Source organism: Micropterus salmoides, unplaced genomic scaffold (genome assembly GCF_014851395.1).
Source record: "Micropterus salmoides isolate LMB-PRFRI ecotype aquatic unplaced genomic scaffold, ASM1485139v1 Ms_hic_scaffold_5, whole genome shotgun sequence".
Lineage (NCBI taxonomy): Eukaryota > Metazoa > Chordata > Actinopteri > Centrarchiformes > Centrarchidae > Micropterus > Micropterus salmoides.
Window position 1 is genome coordinate 29,522,905 of NW_024044237.1, and position 20,531 is coordinate 29,543,435.

The 20,531-nt window shown below is 39.8% G+C and overlaps 1 protein-coding gene across 6 annotated transcripts in view; it reads right to left on the reverse strand.

Annotated features, from left to right (window-relative positions):
- The window catches only part of fstl5 (follistatin-like 5), a 206,337-nt gene that overhangs the window by 9,100 nt on the left and 176,706 nt on the right, over nt 1–20,531 (reverse strand). For 5 of the 6 annotated variants that reach the window (XM_038699665.1, XM_038699666.1, XM_038699663.1 and 2 more), the window contains 5 exons: nt 13,840–13,866; nt 13,496–13,614; nt 7,638–7,787; nt 2,907–3,014; nt 705–829 (listed from right to left, as the gene is read on the reverse strand). In XM_038699665.1, the coding sequence (XP_038555593.1) occupies nt 705–829; nt 2,907–3,014; nt 7,638–7,787; nt 13,496–13,614; nt 13,840–13,866 (529 nt within the window). Of the gene's footprint in view, nt 1–399; nt 594–704; nt 830–2,906; nt 3,015–7,637; nt 7,788–13,495; nt 13,615–13,839; nt 13,867–20,531 lie in introns of those variants that run through there. The other variant, XM_038699668.1, reaches the window with a different exon arrangement.

The following is a 20,531-nucleotide window of genomic DNA, read 5'->3' on the forward strand; positions in this document are numbered from 1 at the left end:
CAGAAATCTCCTGATGCTGGACAGTTTTTTAGTGGCTGCACAACAAACGGCAACGTACAAATAGATATAAATAAATAGTTATAATAATTCTAGCCTTTGATTTATGTTGCTTAGAAACTGTCATGCGCTATGTTGCCTACCGGCAGCCTGGTGGAACTACTTTTTGTATTCAAAAAGAAATGTCTGTCAAATTGTAGTGCGTCTGTTAGCCTTTCTTTTTGCCATGCTTGGTAACTGTTTTGAACAAAGCCCCTTAACTGTGATATAATACCACGGCCTGTCGTGAGCTATTGCTTAAATATAAAATGGCCGAACATTAGATGAGACACGGTGTAACGTTACGTAACCATGACAGCAGCGGTGCAGAAATTACTTTTAACATGAAGGCGATGAAGAAATACTTAGAAAATACATTTTAACAGACTTTGTGTCCTTGTGCTGATAACGTGCTGTGCTTATGTGGAGACAGAAAGTAAATACGCTGCACGTGGTTGAGTGTCTGTCTAAAATACTCCCAAACTTCAGATGGTCGACGCCGTGGTCTTGTAGCTGGAGCTTGTCCGGGGGAATCCCTGCTAACACCGGCTGCAACGCTTCAACGCACATAATGTGAGTCAACGTATTTATGTAATCGATTACATCGACTATGTCGACGAATCACCCCAGCCCTAGTTAGGGGTGTTCTTGAATCATACTGGACATACCTGATGTGGTTAATGATGAGGCTGGAGGCGGGAATGAAGAAGTCGTCCACCCTGTCGAAGCGTTTGCCGACCGGCTGTGTGTGAACGGTGTGGTGGGAGACTCTTCCACTGGCTTGATTGATCACCTGTTGAACACCAACAGAGAATAAGGTGGGTGTTAAACATGAGCTTGATAAATACACTCCGTGCTGCTGGTTTCTACTAATTTATTTCTGTTAGTTTATAACAAAAGGGAGTAATAAGTGTTATATTTGTCATTTTTAATTACATTCCATGAAAGCAGTGGCCACTCAAATAAATCACTTAATATGTTGAAAGCATCTTTGCTCGGGTGCTTATTATTATAAGTCTTACCGAGATGTTGGAGCTTCACAGTGGGTGGTGATGTGTGCCGTTATCTAAATAATACTTGTGCGTGCATGGAAGTGTGTAGACATGTGCTTGCTTTGACTGTGCCACAATGCGCAAAGCAAATTGCCACAGACCATGCATTATGAATTTCTGTGCAGGCAAGCAGGTTTTTCAAGCAAGTAAAGCCAACTCTTACAGTAAACAAGGGAACACAACATACTTAAAAAAACCTTTCATTACATATTTGTTGATTCTATTTTGTAGCATGATTTTCACATCTGTGACACACAGTGTAATCAGTAAGGACAGTCACACGTTTTTGCTGTCTATTCTCTACTCCGGTACAGTGGATCTGAAATAACATAGTAATGACATTGTGCCGACTTTCAGCTTTAATTTGAGGGTGTTTACATTCAAATTAGATAAACAATGATGTCTTTTCATTGGCCTGACGAAAAATTAGGACATTGCTAGTATAAAAGAGGCAACAATTCCTTCAAGTGACCACAGATTTTGTGTCCGTTCTGGCTTTTCTACGAATTTATGGTACATCTATGTTGGTGTATATGTCACACCCACAAAAAGTACCATCCTGTAGATGTGACCAATCAGCACTTTTTACCCTCTTAGTCACTGTTTTTTTTTTTTTTTTCTCAAATCTAATGTGCAGGAGTTCTCAGCCAAAACAATTGAAAATGTGTCACTGCACAAATAGTTAATTAATAATTAATAGTCACTTGTGTAAGTAACCCACTGCACTGTAAGTGACTTTTAATTGCCTCTCATCAAGCAAGAGAAACAAATCAACAATTGAAAACCCCACAGAGGTTGTAGTGATCGATAGCACATTCATGTCATATTGGGAAAAGGGGACGAACAGGACAAGTTGGAGGAATTCACATTTAATTTAGCAGTTATGCCCTGCCAAGATGGTGATTATGTTCTTTATAATATAATGTAGATGTGTTGCTCTGAAAAATAAGCTGCTTGTAGGCAGGAGAAAGTCTATCAGCAAGAATATAACTAATCATTGTGGCTTTTATGACCTTGCACTTTGTGGATTGCCTTTGTTAGCAAATATCTGCGATTTCTGAATGTCTATGGTCAATATAACAGCTTTTATGAGAAACCTTTCACAAATGATATTTATTGTAAACAGCATTTGGAGACTGATGTGAATTTACCCCCAGTAATCACCTTATGTTAACAGTAATCTGATCTAAAGCTGAAACAATTATTCTATTAGTTGTCAATTAGTTGTTTGAGGGCGTGTTCACACCTAAAGGTCTGCCTTCTGAATTGAACCAACATGATGATGCACTGTTTAAATTTTCCAGGTAAAAACATGAATCCCTCCAAATACTTAAATTCTATGGTACTTGTATGTGTAATGTACTGTTGATGCAGATTTATCTTTCACACGACACTCCTCAATATTTGCTGATTTGTCCCCTGCTAGTCAACATTTTGCTAGTAAACACGCTACTAGTTGACCAGTCACCAAAACAGGATGAGAAAATTATTTTAATCAATGAAATCACAAACCGAAGGGCAGTGTTCGGTTCAACAGAACTAAACAAGGTCGATGTGATCCTGCCCTAAGTCACTTTTCAAGCCAAAATGGCAAACAGTTGCTGGGACCAGCTTCTTAAATGTGAGTATTATAATGCACGGAATATAAGGGGAAAATAATAAATGGAATAATAGATAATTTGACCAGATATTTGCTAACCTTGGATCCTGAAAATGTCAAATGTCTGCTTCTCTGCCTTTCTACCATTTCACAAGGAAACATTTCTGCAGAGGAATTAATAACATTGGAGTGTAATGCACAGTAAATTGTGGACTTACCTGGAGAGTAGGGAAGTTCTTCTCCATGTCTCCCCAGCTGAGCAGCCACACTTGGTCGTGAGATCTGTCATAGTGAAGCTGCACTGGATAAGGGTCAGTGCTGACTGTCTGGAGGGGGACACACAATCAAACCAGTCTTTTAAAGACAGCAGGGCCACAGAATAACAATTCAAGGCAATCTAGACTTTGCTTTTGAAGAGCTCCCTCTATGATGTACAGTGGTAATGTTTTTGAATGGTGTTCCTACAGACTAATATTGGTGGTTGACAGGAGCAAGTCTTTTAACAAGGCCGACCAGAGGTGTGCTTTTTATGTATAAGGTGTTTTTGGTGTTGAGCTACATTTCAAATTAAGTGGCGACAGACACAATTGCTTTACCACCCTGAAATAATTGCTTTCAGTCTTTATCCGTTCCTTGACATCTTGGCAATATTTCAAGTCCGAACAGTAGATGAGTCGTATTTGACAGAAAAGCGCTCCTTATGCATTATGTCCACCTGAGTGCAGACAGCCAGCCAGCTCAAAGGGAATAGGGAACTCACAGGGGAGAAGAATACATGGAGTAGCTACAACCTCAACAGCAGCAAGTAAAAGCAATCATCTTTTTTCAAGAAAATTATTGGAACCCTGTATTCCCACAATCCCCTTTGACTGCAGTTTACTTTTAATACCATTTGTTTTGCTATGGAGCCCTAATAGTATTGTTTACCTAGGCAAAATATATATTGTTTCACTGAAGGAGCAAACAGCTCCTGAGAGGGTTATTGCAAATAAGATGAGAATATCTGTTGAATCCTAACTAATCTCTGAGCATGTAGTCATCGGAGGAAACAGGTGTTCATGTTGTTCTTTTTCTCTTGACTAACAACTTCTTTCTGGCTGAGGAAGATTATCAAGATCCTGAGCCAATATGCTTGCATAACTCTAGCGTGACTGCGGATCTGTCGGAGATGAAGCACTGAAAACATTTATTCGTGTGCACGTTGCAAATAATTGGTTATCACACGCAAGATACAATCTGCTCATTAAAAAATCTTCACTAAGTATTTAATTTGGTTACAAATTTTCAAAATGCAATTTGCTCCTTATTATTACTTTACGCATGTCAATCATATTAATGACTCAAGAAAGAGAAAATGGAATGGACCAGAACTGGTGTCCCTCATACTATTCGAGACAAGACACAGTTTCAGGTGGTTAATTAACAACTGCTAATATAATGCAATGAAGCTAAACCTCCAGGCGACTGAATAATGAGCTTGTGACAGTCTCTGGGACCGCAGCCTGCTTACTGGCAGGTCCCTGAGAGGCTTGTGAGCTATAAACAGCCATCATGGTGTCAAAAACATCTGCAGGGATCTGAACAACTCTGGATTAACCTGACACACCCAAAAACCCACTGACACCGATGATTTAACTCAAGGCTGTTCACTAGAAATGTGCCGAATATCATGTAGGAATTGTACTACTTCCTGGGCCTGCCTTACAAAAATAAAATTCCCCCAGGAAAAATAAATGGTGCTGAAATGTGGCTAGAGTCCAACTGTGGCAGAGTGCTTGAAGGATTGCCTCTTAGACCATCTGTGTGGAAAACTGCAGCGAGAGGTGGGTCTCTGGGTTACATAGGTCTTGACTGTTGGGTCAGTTCAGGGGGTTGAACTAAGGGTGGGAAAACGCTGAAAAGGCAGCACATTAAATCGTCAGTGCAAGTGGAAGGGGTGATGCAACCTAAAAGACATTGTCATGTAGCGAAGTTGAACACGTGAAAACAGATGAGAAAGTCCTGTAATCTGTTATTAAATCTAATAAGGTTTAGTCTTCAACATGTGCAATTAATTAAAATTGTACATAATTAAAACCTAAATAATTAACTGAGATCGATCATCAGCTTTTGTTAGCTGAGAAGGCAGAAACAGTTTGAGTGTCAGTCTGATTGATGTTCACAACCAGTGTTAATTTTGACAAGAAACACATTTTTTAGTCTAAGTCACTTACTGGAAATTGTAGTAGACTTAAAGCTTTTTTTAGTTTTGCTTTGTTTTAGATTTCATCAGACCTCTGTTTTAATTGTAGTCTAATTTTAGTCAATGTTCTAGTCATAATTATCATACGATAAGGTACTGATTTTGCTAAAGGACATTTTAGCTGTAAAAATTCCAATTTTCCAAATCGATTAAAAATTATTATTTTAGTCAGTTCAACTCATGACTAATTTAATAACAATTATTCTAAAGATAACTATTTTAACTCAAATAATAAAATCAAAGAAGCTATATATAAGTTTTTTTTATTTTATTTTAATGAAATCACCACTGCCTTTTTGTCAACGGGCTTTAACCACACAGCTTTTTTCTCATTTGCTTGCACAGCCACTATTCTGACTCTTATCAGGGTATCCCCAGGATTCTCAAAGTTAAATTTAAGACTTTTTAATTCCACCTAGGATGAAATTTAATGCCAACTTCACTGCCGTGTAATGAAAATCTCTATGAATTTTAAGCCTGAGAAAATTATTATTCACGAAGTTACCTGAATTGAATAAAACATATTGTAATACTCACATTCATATTTAATACACCATAGATTTTGGGGGGGAATCCTTGCTTTGACAGGGTGCAGCAACATGCTGACGCAAGTTATGCAAATGAATTGTCCCAATATGCAAACCACCCTTTACCTTCAAAACAGCTTCAATTCTTCTAGGCACACTTGCACAAAGTCAGGGATTTTGACACAACGTAGTTGTACTGCATCTCTCCCAGGCATAATTTCAAGGGCTTTCAGATTTGCTGTCTCTTTTGAAGAAACAAGGAATGGGCAAAGTTGAGGACTGTAGACACGGTGGTTGGCAGCAGGTGCTCTGGACTGATGACTCTGAAATATATATATATAGCTGCAGCAGTTTGTTCACCTAAGGGCTGGAGAGCAGAACAACAATGGTGTCTGCAGGCAACAGTGAAGCATTTTGGAGGTTCCTTGCAAGTTTGGGGCAGCATTTCAGATTTTTGATTAGGTCAGAATGAATGGTCCTCAATGCTGAGAAGTACAGGCAGATACTTATTCATCATGCAATGTCATCAGGGAGGCATATGATTGGCCCCAAATGTATCTGCAGCATGACAATGAACCCAAACCTACAGTGAAAGTCATGAAGAACAATCTTCAGCGTTAAAAAGAACAAGGAGTCCCGGAAGTGATGGTATGGCCCCCACAGAGCCTGATTTCAACATCATCGAGTCTGGAGAGAGAAGAGAAACAACTGAGTCTGCCTAAATCCACAGAAGAACTGTGGGTAGTTCTCCGAGATGTTTGGGCCAACCTACCTGCTGAGTTCCTTCAAAAACTATGTGCAAGTGTATCTACAAGAACTGATGCTTTTTTGAAGGCAAAGCTTAGGTGCATGATATTGAAATTTCACTGGGGCATTTTCCTGAAATTGATGTGACATAATAAGCAAGAGAATTTTTTGGGGCAAGGTTTCACCACTCTGTTGGTCCTGTTAAATTACTTACACAGCTTGCGGTCAAAGAGAGATAATCGTGAGCACTTTGGGTAGTTTAGTTTGAGGCTTTACAGAATTAAAGTTAATTAGTTACATTTGATCTCCTGCCAGTGACATTTTGTCATTTAAACCGGCAAAACGCAGGATAAAAAATTTTACCTTTTCCACAGAAAGACAGATCTGTTAATGTTGGCGCTTAGCAATATACTGTAATTACGGTAACGATGAACCAGATCTAAAATGGAATTGCCATCGGAACCTGGCCCTAAATAACAGCTTATTTTCTTAACCAGCCCTTGGTATGGCTCTTGCCTTTTGACAGAGGAAAGGCTTGTCTTATTAGCCTTTTCTGTTATTGTTTAGTGGTTAGCACAAATAAGGAAATTTCTCCTTTTGGTGCGCTCCAGTGGTACTGCAGGATCAAAGATGATGAATGGGCATTAAGTGACACACAGACTGCACCACTTTTCACAACATTGTACACAGGCTTTAAGTTGGACCCTGCATTATGACTGTCTGACAGACAATCTAGGGAATGTTATTATATACATGTACATGAATACATGCTTAGGACTGGACAATTATTAGCTTTAACAACATAACATCTATTGGTTTTGTGTTTACATCACTGCCATGATGAAGTGTCATTCATCTGTCAAACATGTCTTGTGTGGGGCCTCCAGCCTATATCTGAAGCTCACCAGGACCAGTATTGGCACACCATAGCACTCACTCTGTGTACTAGTATCCTACTAAATTATTACTCAAGTAGAATATTTAAAGCATATCTAATGCACAATCCATTTCCACATTGCACAAGTCTAGATAAAGTTCACATGCAGTTTGGCTTTGTAGTCCAATGCTCTCAAATAATTGAGTTTCTGGATGAAGGACAATGTATTGTATCAAACTGAAATGGAAAAAATGCGTCCTTCATTCAACAAAATACCCATATGAAGAATGATGTATCGAAGGTTATTGTGAAATATGTTGTATTCAATCAATGCAGGGACTTTTTTTATTTTTATAACTGTCAAAGAGAAGTAGAAAAAAGTTATCAAGCCTCTTGCAACCTTGAGGTTTCTTAGCTCAGATGGAGGCAGATTTGTTAGAAAGAACCTTCACTTTCACAAACTGCTTTTGTGTAGAATTGTTAACTGCTCTCATTGTTGAAGTGTTACTGCCAAAATGGACATGAACCTTGTTTTCCAATTTAACCTGAACACTACCTGGACAGCCTTCTGAGACTGGATGTCAACTATGAGCACTCGATCCAAGGTTGGCTGTGTCACATAAATAAACTTGTCCTTGATGTTGACCGCTGATGACCACACACACCTCTGAACCTCCTCTCCTGGTGAGGTGGGGCACACCTCCTCCTGGAAGAAACAAAAGCACACACACATTCACTGTTAACTAATTGTTTTTCATATCACAAGGAAATACGTCTCGTTAAAAAACAATTATCTTCATCCAGTCGCTATTCTGTGTTGTTTACTACTTGCAGTCTTATCACCTATGCTGATGTGAGTCGTGTTATCTTGGCAACTTGGATAAATGAGCTTTGCGAGGTCCTGAAAAATCTCTGTAATCGCTCCCATTTGTCTACACATAATCCACAGAACAAAGCCTGCAGATGATCTGCGGCTGTTCAGCTTCCAGTCCTGGCAGCTCGTGCCTTCCTGGCCAAAAGGAACCTTAGCCGGCCTTCTGTCTCTAGAGCTTTCTTCCTCTTCGCCACCTCCCTAGCCCTCCAAGCCTCCAGCCACCCCCCTCTCCTGTCCCCTATATTTTATCTGTACAAAAGCAGGTTAATTTGGGCAGACATGCAACAACAACATCTAGTAAAAAAGGCTGTTTCATGATGCAGCATGATAAAACAATGACAGTGCTTTGGCATTTTGGCTATATAATAGGGATTTATGTAATGTATTTCAGTGTCCAGTTGTAGCACCATCTGTCAGTTTTTCTTCAATCCACCACAGGTGGGGAAAGTCAGTTTTTGAAAGCCAGAAATCCTTGCCCTTGCTGAAGTAATTGTTGAATCATTGGTATTGAACCCTGTGAAACCCCTGCAGACCCACACTGTGGTCATTTTGTGCTATGGGTCTGTAAATATCTTACTTATTGCACTTTTAAGAGGTGAGAAATCGAAACATCTGATGCTCAGCCGAGGGTGTGAATGTAGGCAGCTGTAATCCTGCCAGTGTTTATGTGTGTGGCATATGTCTGTATGTGTGTGGGTACATAGCATGTATGTGATTTTATGTAGTAACTGACAGCTTCTTAAGACTTCAAATTGTTTTTTTTGTTATGGAATACTGTATAGTATTCTGAGTACTGGATACAGAGCAGTATATATTTCATGGATTCACTAAAATCCCTACTGCATAGGACATTGCAGAACTGGAACCAACCCACAAACGCTACAGTGCTATACTGTATCACTTGAACAGAAACTGTAAAAAATAAAATACTACTTTTTTTTTATAGGATTTCTACTTTTTTCACTTGTGAATGTGGATGATGACATTTAAAGAGCTGTGTTGAGAAATACAAGGGTTCTGATATTCCCCAGTTATAAGCCACTGGATGATTTGTAGTGCTAATATATTTGTGACACAACATCAACCGTCTGTGGGGAGGAAAACTTGAGTGAACATAGTGAAGTGGCAACAAAGAGGAACATAACAGGAAAGTAGCAGCGCACACACATCTATTCTTTCAAGGTGTTTCTTACCTCAACCCAAACTCCTATAAATTTAGTTTTAGCAGTTTTTCAAATTGTAAATTTAAATTAATTTAAACCTTTACACCTCTTAACATCACATATTAAGATGCTGATTCACCAGACTTGAATATACATCACATATACACGCAACTCGTTTACAGATTTAAAGATAGATTTTTTTTCATTAAAGGCAGAGATTACTTTAAATTGATTTTCCCCTTTCATCCAAAGATGTAGTTCCTGCATTTTGATCATCACAGCTTACAGAAAACAAAGTCCTCTTGGAAAAACTAAGTGCTCAGAAAATGCTTCTGGTAATAGACGGTGCAAATAAGCTGTTTCATGTACCTGAGTCCCTATAGGTACCCACAACAAGAAAACATCAATTGCCCTACAAGTGGTATTTTGTAATTATTATTTTTTAAATGATCAAAATATAATTTTCTTTTTAACATAAAATAAAGAGCCTTACATACATGGCAAATTGCCAGTAGATACCCATACTACCCTCCCCCTATGTTTAACTAATGAAAGAATAATTTAAAAACACAGCACGACTCAACACAATGCTGTGGCAGCGAGAAATGATTCTTCTCGGCTGCAGAGTGAGGCAAAATAAAGATACTTCCTGAACTGACATTACTACAAGTGGACATCACAGTGTTTCCCCGCTATTGGTGTATCACAGCAAAACACTCTATACGGTAGTTAAGGATAATGAATTGGCTGTGTGATTACCATAAACAAATCAATCAGTGCTCCTCTACGATGGAGAAAATGTGAGAGCCATGCTGGGAGCGGCCTCATGTGTTCACTCAGCAATCCCCCATGACAGCACTGGATTGATATCCTAATACAAACACACCTCTCAGAGGAACACTTGGCTGATAGTTGTGCATTCATAGCATCACGTTATGTATAACAGCCATCCAACAAGTGCAGGGTTCCTGGATGAAAGGCAGCTCAGAGGACAGCGTCCATTCGATAACACATGTAAATCTAACAGGTATCATCAGCAACCAGCTTTGAATATTTTGCTGCTTTGAAAGCTTCAGTGATAAACGCTGATTCAGTTGGGAAGGCTGTGTGTAAAGAGTCCGCAGAGATATCAGAAACCCTCTTTATGCATGTGGTCTGTCAATGAACTAAACTAAACAGACTGGGCCTGCCCCGTGTCCACTGTGCATCGTTTTCTTTAGCCAGCAGAACATGTGTGACTATCAATAATGCACTAATAAATATTTTTATATTAACAATAGAAATATGGACTGTAATATGAAAGGTGTTAATTAAGGTGTAATTAAGAAGGTGTAATTAAGAACCCTATGAATTCTATCATCCGACTGCAGCTCTCCTGCCTCTGACTACTTTAATCAGCGCCATTTTCAGCAGAAATGCTCAGATGTACCCACACTGTAATTCTGTACATTCAAGATGTTTCCCTTAGGAGTTAGTGAAGACCAAAAGAGTTAAATGGAGAGTTATCATTGAATCATAAGGTTGGCACAAACAACTCCCAAATCAACGCTGATCTTGGTCTGTGTCTACTGGATGTATGAATAGGCAACTATTTGCTAAAGCGTACGTCAACGTTCAAATGTGATCTATGTTGTGTATATAGCTTTTTGAAAAAAACTAAACAAAAAAACAACCCAGATTTTAAATGTACAGTGGGGAGAGCAAGTATTTGATACACTGCTGATTTTGCAGGTTTTCCTACTTACAAAGCATGTAGAGGTCTGTAATTTTTATCATAGGTACACTTAAACTGTGAGAGACGGAATCTAAAACAAAAATTCAGAAAATCACATTGTATGATTTTTAAATAATTAATATGCATTTTATTGCATGACATAAGTATTTGATCACCTACCAACCAGTAAGAATTCCGGCTCTCACAGACCTGTTGGTTCTTCTTTAAGAAGCCCTCCTGTTCTCCACTCATTACCTGTATTAACTGCACCTGTTTGAACTCATTACCTGTATAAAAGACACCTGTCCACACTCAATCAAACAGACTCCAACCTCTCCACAATGGCCAAGACCAGAGAGCTGTGTAAGGACATCGGGGATAAAATTGTAGACCTGCACAAGGCTGGGATGGGCTACAGGACAATAGGCAAGCAGCTTGGTGAGAAGGCAACAACTGTTGGCGCAATTATTAGAAAATGGAAGAAGTTCAACATGACGGTCAATCTCCCTCGGTCGGTGCAGGATCTCACCTCGTGGGGCATCACTGATCATGAGGAAGGTGAGGGATCAGCCCAGAACTACACGGCAGGCCCTCGTCAATGACCTGAAGAGAGCTGGGACCACAGTCTCAAAGAAAACCATTTGTAACACACTACGCCGTCATGGATTAAAATCCTGCAGCGCACGCAAGGTCCCCCTGCTCAAGCCAGTGCCCGTCTGAAGTTTGCCAATGACCATCTGGATGATCCAGAGGAGGAATGGAAGAAGGTCATGTGGTCTGATGAGACAAAAATAGAGCTTTATGGTCTAAACTCCACTCGCCGTGTTTGGAGGAAGAAGAAGGATGAGTACAACTCCAAGGACACCATCCCAACCGTGAAGCATGGAGGTGGAAACATCATTCTTTGGGGATGCTTTTCTGTAAAGGGGACAGGACGACTGCATCGTATTGAGGGGAGGATGGATGGGGCCATGTATCGCGAGATCTTGGCCAACAACCTCCTTCCCTCAGTAAGAGCACTGAAGATGGGTTGTGGCTGGGTCTTCCAGCATGACAACGACCTGAAACACAGTTCTAGTTCTGCTTTTCTGATGTATCAAATACTTATGTCATGCAATAAAATGCAAATTAATTATTTAAAAATCATAAAATGTGATTTTCTGGATTTTAGATTCCGTCTCTCACAGTTGAAGTGTACCTATGATAAAAATTACAGACCTCTACATTCTTTGTAAGTAGGAAAACCTGCAACTGACAGGAGATGGCGTCACTATTTATCTTGCAGGTGCTCTAGGTAGGACATATAAATCTGTGTGCACTTCGGCAGTGTCCTTCAAATTTACAAGCGCAACAGCAAAGCCTTTTCTTGAGCGGGACACTGAACCTTTATCTGCATTTGAAAAAGAATCTCAGTTAAATCCCAGTTCAAACTATATTGACTGCTAATGACTGATTTAACTGTTATGGTAGCTGCTACTAGTTCAGGAAACAGGATTGATTGTGTTGCTTGTCAAGGCCAGGGAGTAATAAATCACATTTTTCATTCCAAAACACAAACACTTTCCAATTTACCCACAGGGGTTCACTGTAAAAATATTTACATCATAAATGTTTTATTATTTATTGCTTCATGTTGGAGAATGTACCGTTTTTGATTTATGCTTGCCAATGATTAGCTTCCCCTTTACACTGATATTGTCACACATTACACATTATATGGTTCCTTGACAAGATTTTCTACTCAATAAAATAGAAAATTTATAGGGAAAGTGTTACAAGTCCTTGGCAGGCATAACTCATTACAGTTTTTGGACATCTGGACAAGAAATATGTGCATGTGTTTTGCACTCTGGTTGTTTGGTACAGATTAAATTACAAATGCTGGTCTGAATTTGCCAGGATAGTCCGAGGGTCAAAGCCTTGAGGAATATTTTCAGTGGTTCAGGGTTTTAGAATGAAAGTGCATTTAATTGTCTAACTAGACAATGTTAGGTGACTGCCAGTTGTAGTTCTAAGGCTTGACATCACATGAAACTGTTCAGGTTGGATAATGAAAACATAAGCAAACTACAAAAGTCAAATTCAAATCAACTAATAGATTTTTTAGCAATTTGGGGGCAACAGAACATTGACATAGTTTTAATGGCGAACATGTTCACAATTATTCACAAATAAAAATGCATGGCTTAAACTGCTTGTCACCAGCTGGTTGCAAACTGTTTCTGTCTGCTGATCCGTTGTTAATCCAACCAAACTGTCAGCTATGACTCCCGAGTAGCATTTTTGTAAAACACATCACAGCTGTGATTATGAGCATATAACCGGATTCTTCTCCATAGCAATAAACAGCTGAGGATCATGGGTATTGTATCATAGTAAACTATTCTGATTGATTAGTACATGGCTTGAAATAATGAAGCTTGATGACCAAAACATAAATGTATATTATTGTTAAATTATCCAGATGGCCGCTGTGTTTTACATAGATAATATTAAGATAATATTAAAAGAAAAACTGTCAAATAGGAATGTAGGAATGATCTGTAAGTCAGGTCCAATTGCTCCTACTCACAGCTTCAACTCACAGATGACTGGGATGGTCCAGTCCAGCTCTAGTCCAGAATGAATCAATACAAAAATGTTTGTTTTGCCTGATCACTCACCTGCAGTGCTAGCAGCTTCTCACTGGGCTTAATGTGGCGTTGTATCTCACATGCTACTGGCTGAATAACTTTGATCCCATCTTCATAGAACACATAGAACATGTTACCAATGCCAAGACCTGGAAAGAAAGCAAAAACAGTCACGTTACAGTACATTCCTAAAATAGCTTACGAGACTGCACAGTGTGAACATTTCAACAGAAATAAGCCTACAATATTGCTATCTAGTTTCAAAGCATTAAATCATTTAATCCCCATCATCACAGTTCAGTAACCTTATTACAAAAATTTAATTAACTTAGTTTAATGAATGCTATAGTGAAGCAGAAGCAGTCTAGACGTACCTTCTTCTCGCCACAAAATGTTTGCCACTGTGATGGAGAAAAAGAGGAAAGCACAGTTGAAAATCAATGCAAGAATCAATAGGGTCCCTTTGTGAGAGTTAACACCCAAACACTAACTCCTATTGAGGCAAAAAGAAAAGCAGACCGCATGAAAGTTTTATGTGAACTGTCTCTCTGACACCTGGTGCAACAAATAATCAATAGAGCCCTCTGCTTGGAAATAATTTGACACCAAACAATGGAAAATGGAGTGCAGTCAACAAACTACAAGTACTATCAAACAGTTCATGATTTTGGGATGCTGCAACCCAAGTACACTTGCGGAGAGATGTGTCTAAAGAATAAAATCTTAAGATGCCAGATCATCATCCATCAATATAAGTTTTATGGATAAGCCGCCTTAGACACCCATGAGTAGTCCACAGGTTTCAGGCTCAGATGATTATCATAAATCATTAGGAGGGATTAGTGTGCTCCTTCTTCAGTGGCAAAACCAGTTTTGGCTACTATAATGGGTAATTTCTCATTAAATCCACTTAGAGGTGACTAATGACATGAAATGTAGAATGAAAGCCTCATAACACCTTGAGTGCTTTGATGGTCGACCTAAAACAGAGACCAGCTGGTGGCTTTCAAAGCCGACACTGGGCACTCCAAGAGAAAAGATGCCATTACTTAAAATTACATGACTAAAGAGGTAAGGAGAAAATCTAGAGCCATTATAAAGTTATTTTCCATGCAAATATCAGAGCAAATTTTGCTACTCAATCATTCTTATCCTTCAGCCCACCAGCGGCACTACTATCCTCTCACACTGGCTTTTTTTTGTGACCTTCTCTCTCATTGTTCATCTGTCCCCCGGTCTTCCCTCTGCTTCCACCCCATCTTCCATTTTCAGTCTACAAACCAATCTGCAGCCCAATTCACATCCGATTCTAATCTCACCTCTATTGCAATACTCATTCCCGCAGCCTCTTGCTCGGGTGGACAGATGCAGAGAAAGAAAATGGGCGAGACAAAGCCAACTAGACACCGCTGTGCTGTTAGTCAGCCTTAATCTTTCAAAAGTGCTTTGTCAAGTGTTTCCTGTGCACCATTGCATACCTTTTAGCTCATTAAAAGTTACACAAAAGGAGTGGAGTCTATAAATAGACGGACATGGATGGAAGGAAGGAAGGGAAGGACAAAAAAGGAAAACAATACAATTTATTTGAGATGTGCCAAAATAGAAAAAGGAGAAAATGGAAAAGAGGAGTTGAGATGAGATCTTGTGTGCCCCGGTCTTTTCCAATAGCCCACAGTATTGATGCTATTCATCACTTGGCAGCAAGACTGTGCCTGTTCTGCGCATACAAGGGGCCCATACATCAACTTCATCATCCATATAACAAAACAAGCTGGCTGCCACTGTAGGCGGTGAGTTCACTCTTTCTGGCCATAATAACTGTGTTTCCACTGGGCTCCAAACATTGGTAATGCCACGTTCACCAGCCAGCCTGGACTCTGCAGTTCCAACCCGTCAGCAAGGTTACATAAATTCAATTTGTTTACAAGAACATGCTACTGCGACAGTGGGCCAAACAGCCTGTGGTGTTCACCATAGTGGCAAAGCAGAAGACAGCGAATGCAAAATATAGGTACAGTAATTGGGTCACAGTAGATGGAACTGCAAAATGTAACTCGGGATGACTGCCTTGGGTGTGCAGGGTTTTGCTGCTCTTTCATATGATTACCCTGGAAAGTTTTGTAGTAAGTTCTACTTTAATTATAAGCAATATACAAATATTTTATTACTGACAAACTGCGAGTGTTGTGAAAAGCAGAGTGCCCGCTCACTGCTGTAGGCAAATACAATGTGGAATACAAATACAAAGGAATACAACTTAAAGGGTAAAAAAGTTTTTCCTTCTTCTTGGTTTTTATCTTCATCTGCATTAATACAAAAAAGGAATGTCCTTTTAGTGCAGTGATTGACAACATGCAGGCCTGGTAACACCACATATCCATTACTGCAGCAACATCCAGGCATGGATTAAGATGCCTCAGGACCCCCTGCTTTGAGTCTTAGCCAGAGCCTTTAAACCTTATGATCAGCAGAAATTTGTCTTTATCAATGTCTTTTTTTTGCTATTGACTCTCTAGAAACAGTGAACAGAGTCACATTTTTGTTTTTCTAATCTGAATCAGGCAATACTACACTGGCTTTCTTAAAAGGGGCTGAAAACCAATTTTCTTTATTTTCACATAATAAATTGTTTGAATTACCGTCCACCTATGAAGACTGAGCAAAATTTTAACTGTGCCACTTGATATACACTGCTCAAACACACAATGTAACTCCAAGTCAATCACACTCCTGTGAAATCAAACTGTCCACTTAGGAAGCAACACTGATTGGTGCTATATAAATAAAATTCATGTTGATATATTGATTGACAATCAATTTCACATGCTGTTGTGCAAATGGAATCAACAGGTAGAAATTATAGGCAATTAGCAAGACACCCCCAATAAAGGAGTGCATTGATGTGCAGGTGGTGACCACAGACCACTTTTCAGTTCCTATGCTTCCTGGCTGATGTTTCTGTCACTTTTGAATGCTGGGGGTGCTTTCACTCTAGTGGTAGCATGAGAACAAGTCTACAACCCACACAAGTGGCTCAGGTAGTGCAGCTCATCCAGGATGGCACATCAATGCGAGCTGTGGCAAGAAGGTTTGCTGTGTCTGTCAGCATAGTGTCCAGAGCATGGAGGCGCTACCAGGAGACAGGCCAGTACATCAGGCCGTAGGAGGGCAACAACCCAGCAGCAAGACCGCTACCTCCGCCTTTGTGCAAGGAGGAGCAGGAGGAGCACTGCCAGAGCCCTGCAAAATGACCTCCAGCAGGCCACAAATGTGCATGTGTCTGCTCAAACAGTCAGAAACAGACTCCATGAGGGTGGTATGAGGGCCCGACGTCCACAGGTGGGGGTTGTGCTTACAGCCCAACACCGTGCAGGACGTTTGGCATTTGCCAGAGAACACCAAGATTGGCAAATTCGCCACTGGCGCCCTGTGCTCTTCACAGATGAAAGCAGGTTCACACGGAGCATGTGACAGACGTGACAGAGTCTGGAGACGCCGTGGAGAACGTTCTACTGCCTGCAACATCCTCCAGCATGACCGGTTTGGCGGTGGGTCAGTAATGGTGTGGGGTGGCATTTCTTTGGGGGGCCGCACAGCCCTCCATGTGCTCGCCAGAGGTAGCCTGACTGCCATTAGGTACCGAGATGAGATCCTCAGACCCTTTATGAGACCATATGCTGGTGCGGTTGGCCCTGGGTTCCTCCTAATGCAAGACAATGCTAGACCTCATGTGGCTGGAGTGTGTCAGCAGTTCCTGCAAGAGGAAGGCATTGATGCTATGGACTGGCCCGCCCGTTCCCCAGACCTGAATCCAATTGAGCACATCTGGGACATCATATCTCGCTCCATCCTGCTTTAGTCCAGGTCTGGGAGGAGATCCCTCAGGAGACCATCCGCCACCTCATCAGGAGCATGCCCAGGCGTTGTAGGGAGGCCACACACACTACTGAGCCTCATTTTGACTTGTTTTAAGGACATTACATGAAAGTTGGATCGGCCTGTAGTGTGGTTTTCCACTTTGATTTTAAGTGTGACTCCAAATCCAGACCTCCATGGGTTGATAAATTTCATTTCCATTGATAATTTTTATGTGATTTTGTTGTCAGCACATTCAACTATGTAAAGAAAGGAGTAATGAGATTATTTCATTCATTCAGATCTAGGATGTGTTATTTTAGTGTTCCCTTTATTTTTTGAGCAGTGTATTTTTAAATAATGGCGCTATGGCACAGATAAATGAGACATATCAGGTTTTAGCTGCATGGACCCTTAGGAGGATCAACTCAGTTTTGGTCTTTTTATAGGATTTGTAGATAATGAGTAAAATACACCAGGCTTGTCTTTGGCTGAATACTTTACAAATGGATAGTAGAATACTTTACATCCAATGCTAGGAGTTAAGGTATCGAGTGAGTTTTAGGAGGACAAAGAGAAGGTTGTGAAATTGTAACTCTTTGAAGGCAAGTAGAATTACAGGGTGTGTCTTTCTTGCATGATTTGTAAAATGTAAGAATGACTGTTTATAACGTTGAGGAAAAGTCATGAAGGGTCATTTAACTGCTGAGAGATTTAATGTCTAATTCATAGCAGCTACCAACTGCTGATGGCTTGGCCTTTCTAGTGTTAAAGAGAATACTGATGAGAAAATAACAGTTTCAGTGCTTCTAACTTGGCTTTTTCACTCTGCACTACACACAGTCATGACCTGCTTCTGACAGAGCAAGAACTTTTCAGCTTTATATATCTTACCCATCCATTCTTCAGCCAGCAAATTCCTACGATTTTTTTCATTGCTTTTAGCAACTCTGTGCTGCATATATTTGAGGGCTAACTGCAACAGTAAGTCCCTGGCAGTAACACTTACAGTCAGGTAGTGAGGAAGCTTTCAAAATAACCGGACTGACTGACTGCACTAGAATTAGAGCTGGAAGCCTGTGGAGGACTGAAGGCTGTATCATCTTTTTAAGAAGAAAAGTATTCACAAGACTCAATCCTTGGAGGAAAAAATAAAAAATATACAACTACTACTTTCTGGCAAGAGCTCGAAACATCTAAGCGAGAAAAAAAACCCATTCTCTAAGAAAAAAACCCTGCAATAACTGCAATGGAGAGATGAATATGAAACACCTACAGTGATGGAAAAGGTCAAGTTTTATCTATTTCATCGTACCAGATTTACAATGATTTGTAAAGTATAAAGTTTGTACATTGGTTTGGGTGACTGAATCTATCTAACCTTTTAGTCAGTTCAGTTTGACATACATTGTTTAATCTAATGTAAAATAAATCAATAAATTAGTAGTTAAACATTTTGGTTGTTTCTGGGCTCTTGCTTCCTGTCCTGTAGGTTACTTATATTTTGAATTGATTACTTATTTAAAAAGTATTCAGTTTTCTTATCATTAGTATATAACTACAACACTCTTTTACAAAACGCATCATCAGAAATATCCATAAGCTCCCATGTTGTAACCAGGGCTTAAAGGCATTTAAACTTTCCATTGGATTTACAGCATTCATTTCACAAAGCCTTTAGCATGAAACTCAGTCGACAGGCAGTAGGCTGCTGACACTGTGGATGGCGTCACCGCCTGGTTAGAGCTCCTTGTTGCTGACAGCGTGTCCAACACTGTGTGAAAATCCACTGTGATGGGGAGGGACACCCCAGATGGAAACATGGATGCAATTTGGGCACATGCTCATCTCCATATCCTCTATTCAGAGGATATGGAGCAGACAGCATGGTGGACTACACTGAAAAAATCCGGCTTTGTGAAGACTTTTGTGTGGAGTGGTGATTCTCATCTGTGTGCCATGAAGGCCCAGGAGATTGCAGGGCTTTGTTCCAACCAATCACTTCACCAGTGGATTTCACTGATTAGATATTCCTCTATGCTTGAATCTGTGAAATCAACAGTGGCGTGTTTGATTGGAACAAAAGTCTACAAACTGCTGAACATCAATATATGGTTGAGAAATACTGTAAAGCAAGGACAATGAAGTATGCAGAAGGTAAAGTAAGTTAGAGAGCACAGAAAAGAGTATAGAGCCAAGATAAAATAGAGACAATAAAAGTTTGAAATTGATTAGAATGAAATGATTTGTCATTGATGAAGGTGAGAGGGTTGTTCATCAGTAACAGTGAGTCAAGATCAGCATGCCAATAGAATTAAACAATCCCACAGCGTTTTCCTTGTTACAAGAAATTAGTCTCAGTATCTTGACACAAGAAATAATCAGATCTACATTTATGATCAAGAAAATAACACTGTATTTGTATGTGGGATTTTAAGACTAAGTAACTGACTCGTGACTGAGTGGAGATGTTTTGCAGTGCAACATTCAAAACACTTTTCAGCCCACTATATTGTCAAGACTTTCTTTTCCTGCTTGATGTATGTGGAGGTCATACATTACTTAATGGACCTTTACAGTGAGTCATGAAGCTTTGTGCGAAGAAAGCAGAATATAGAGTAAAGTAAAGAGCACATACTGCAGTCTTGAGTAGAGACCAGAGCAGGATACGAAGCAGGAATGCACATGACATTGTGATGGGCAGTACTGTTCTCACTCCTCAACCTGATACTCATTACCTCAGTGTACATATACTGTTATCTTACATATTAACCTAATTTACAAAATAGGCTATAATGTAGGGAAGATTAACCCAAATGTTAGTTTTATAGTCCAATTTAAAAAACAGAGTCAAATGCACTTACTGCCGCTTAAGTAAACTGGTGGTTAAATACTTTACTATAAGCTGCTGGGCAGCTGCTTCTTTGAAACAAAGGGTTTTAAAGTGCAGAAGAAACTTTTCACTACCTCCATCAGCTTTTTGTCTCTCTGCCTTTGTTATCTCTTTTTAGAGGGCAACGTAACCTTAGCTAACCAGTCAACTATAAGCTTATTAGAGTGTGTCAGCAAATATGGGTGCCGAGATGTCTAATGTATTGTGGTAAAGTCATTCATTAGCAATATAAGCACTGACAAACTTTAATTATTTGTAAGGGTTCAACGGTAACTGTTACAGGACAATGGCCACAAATACAATACCGGTGCTGCTGCC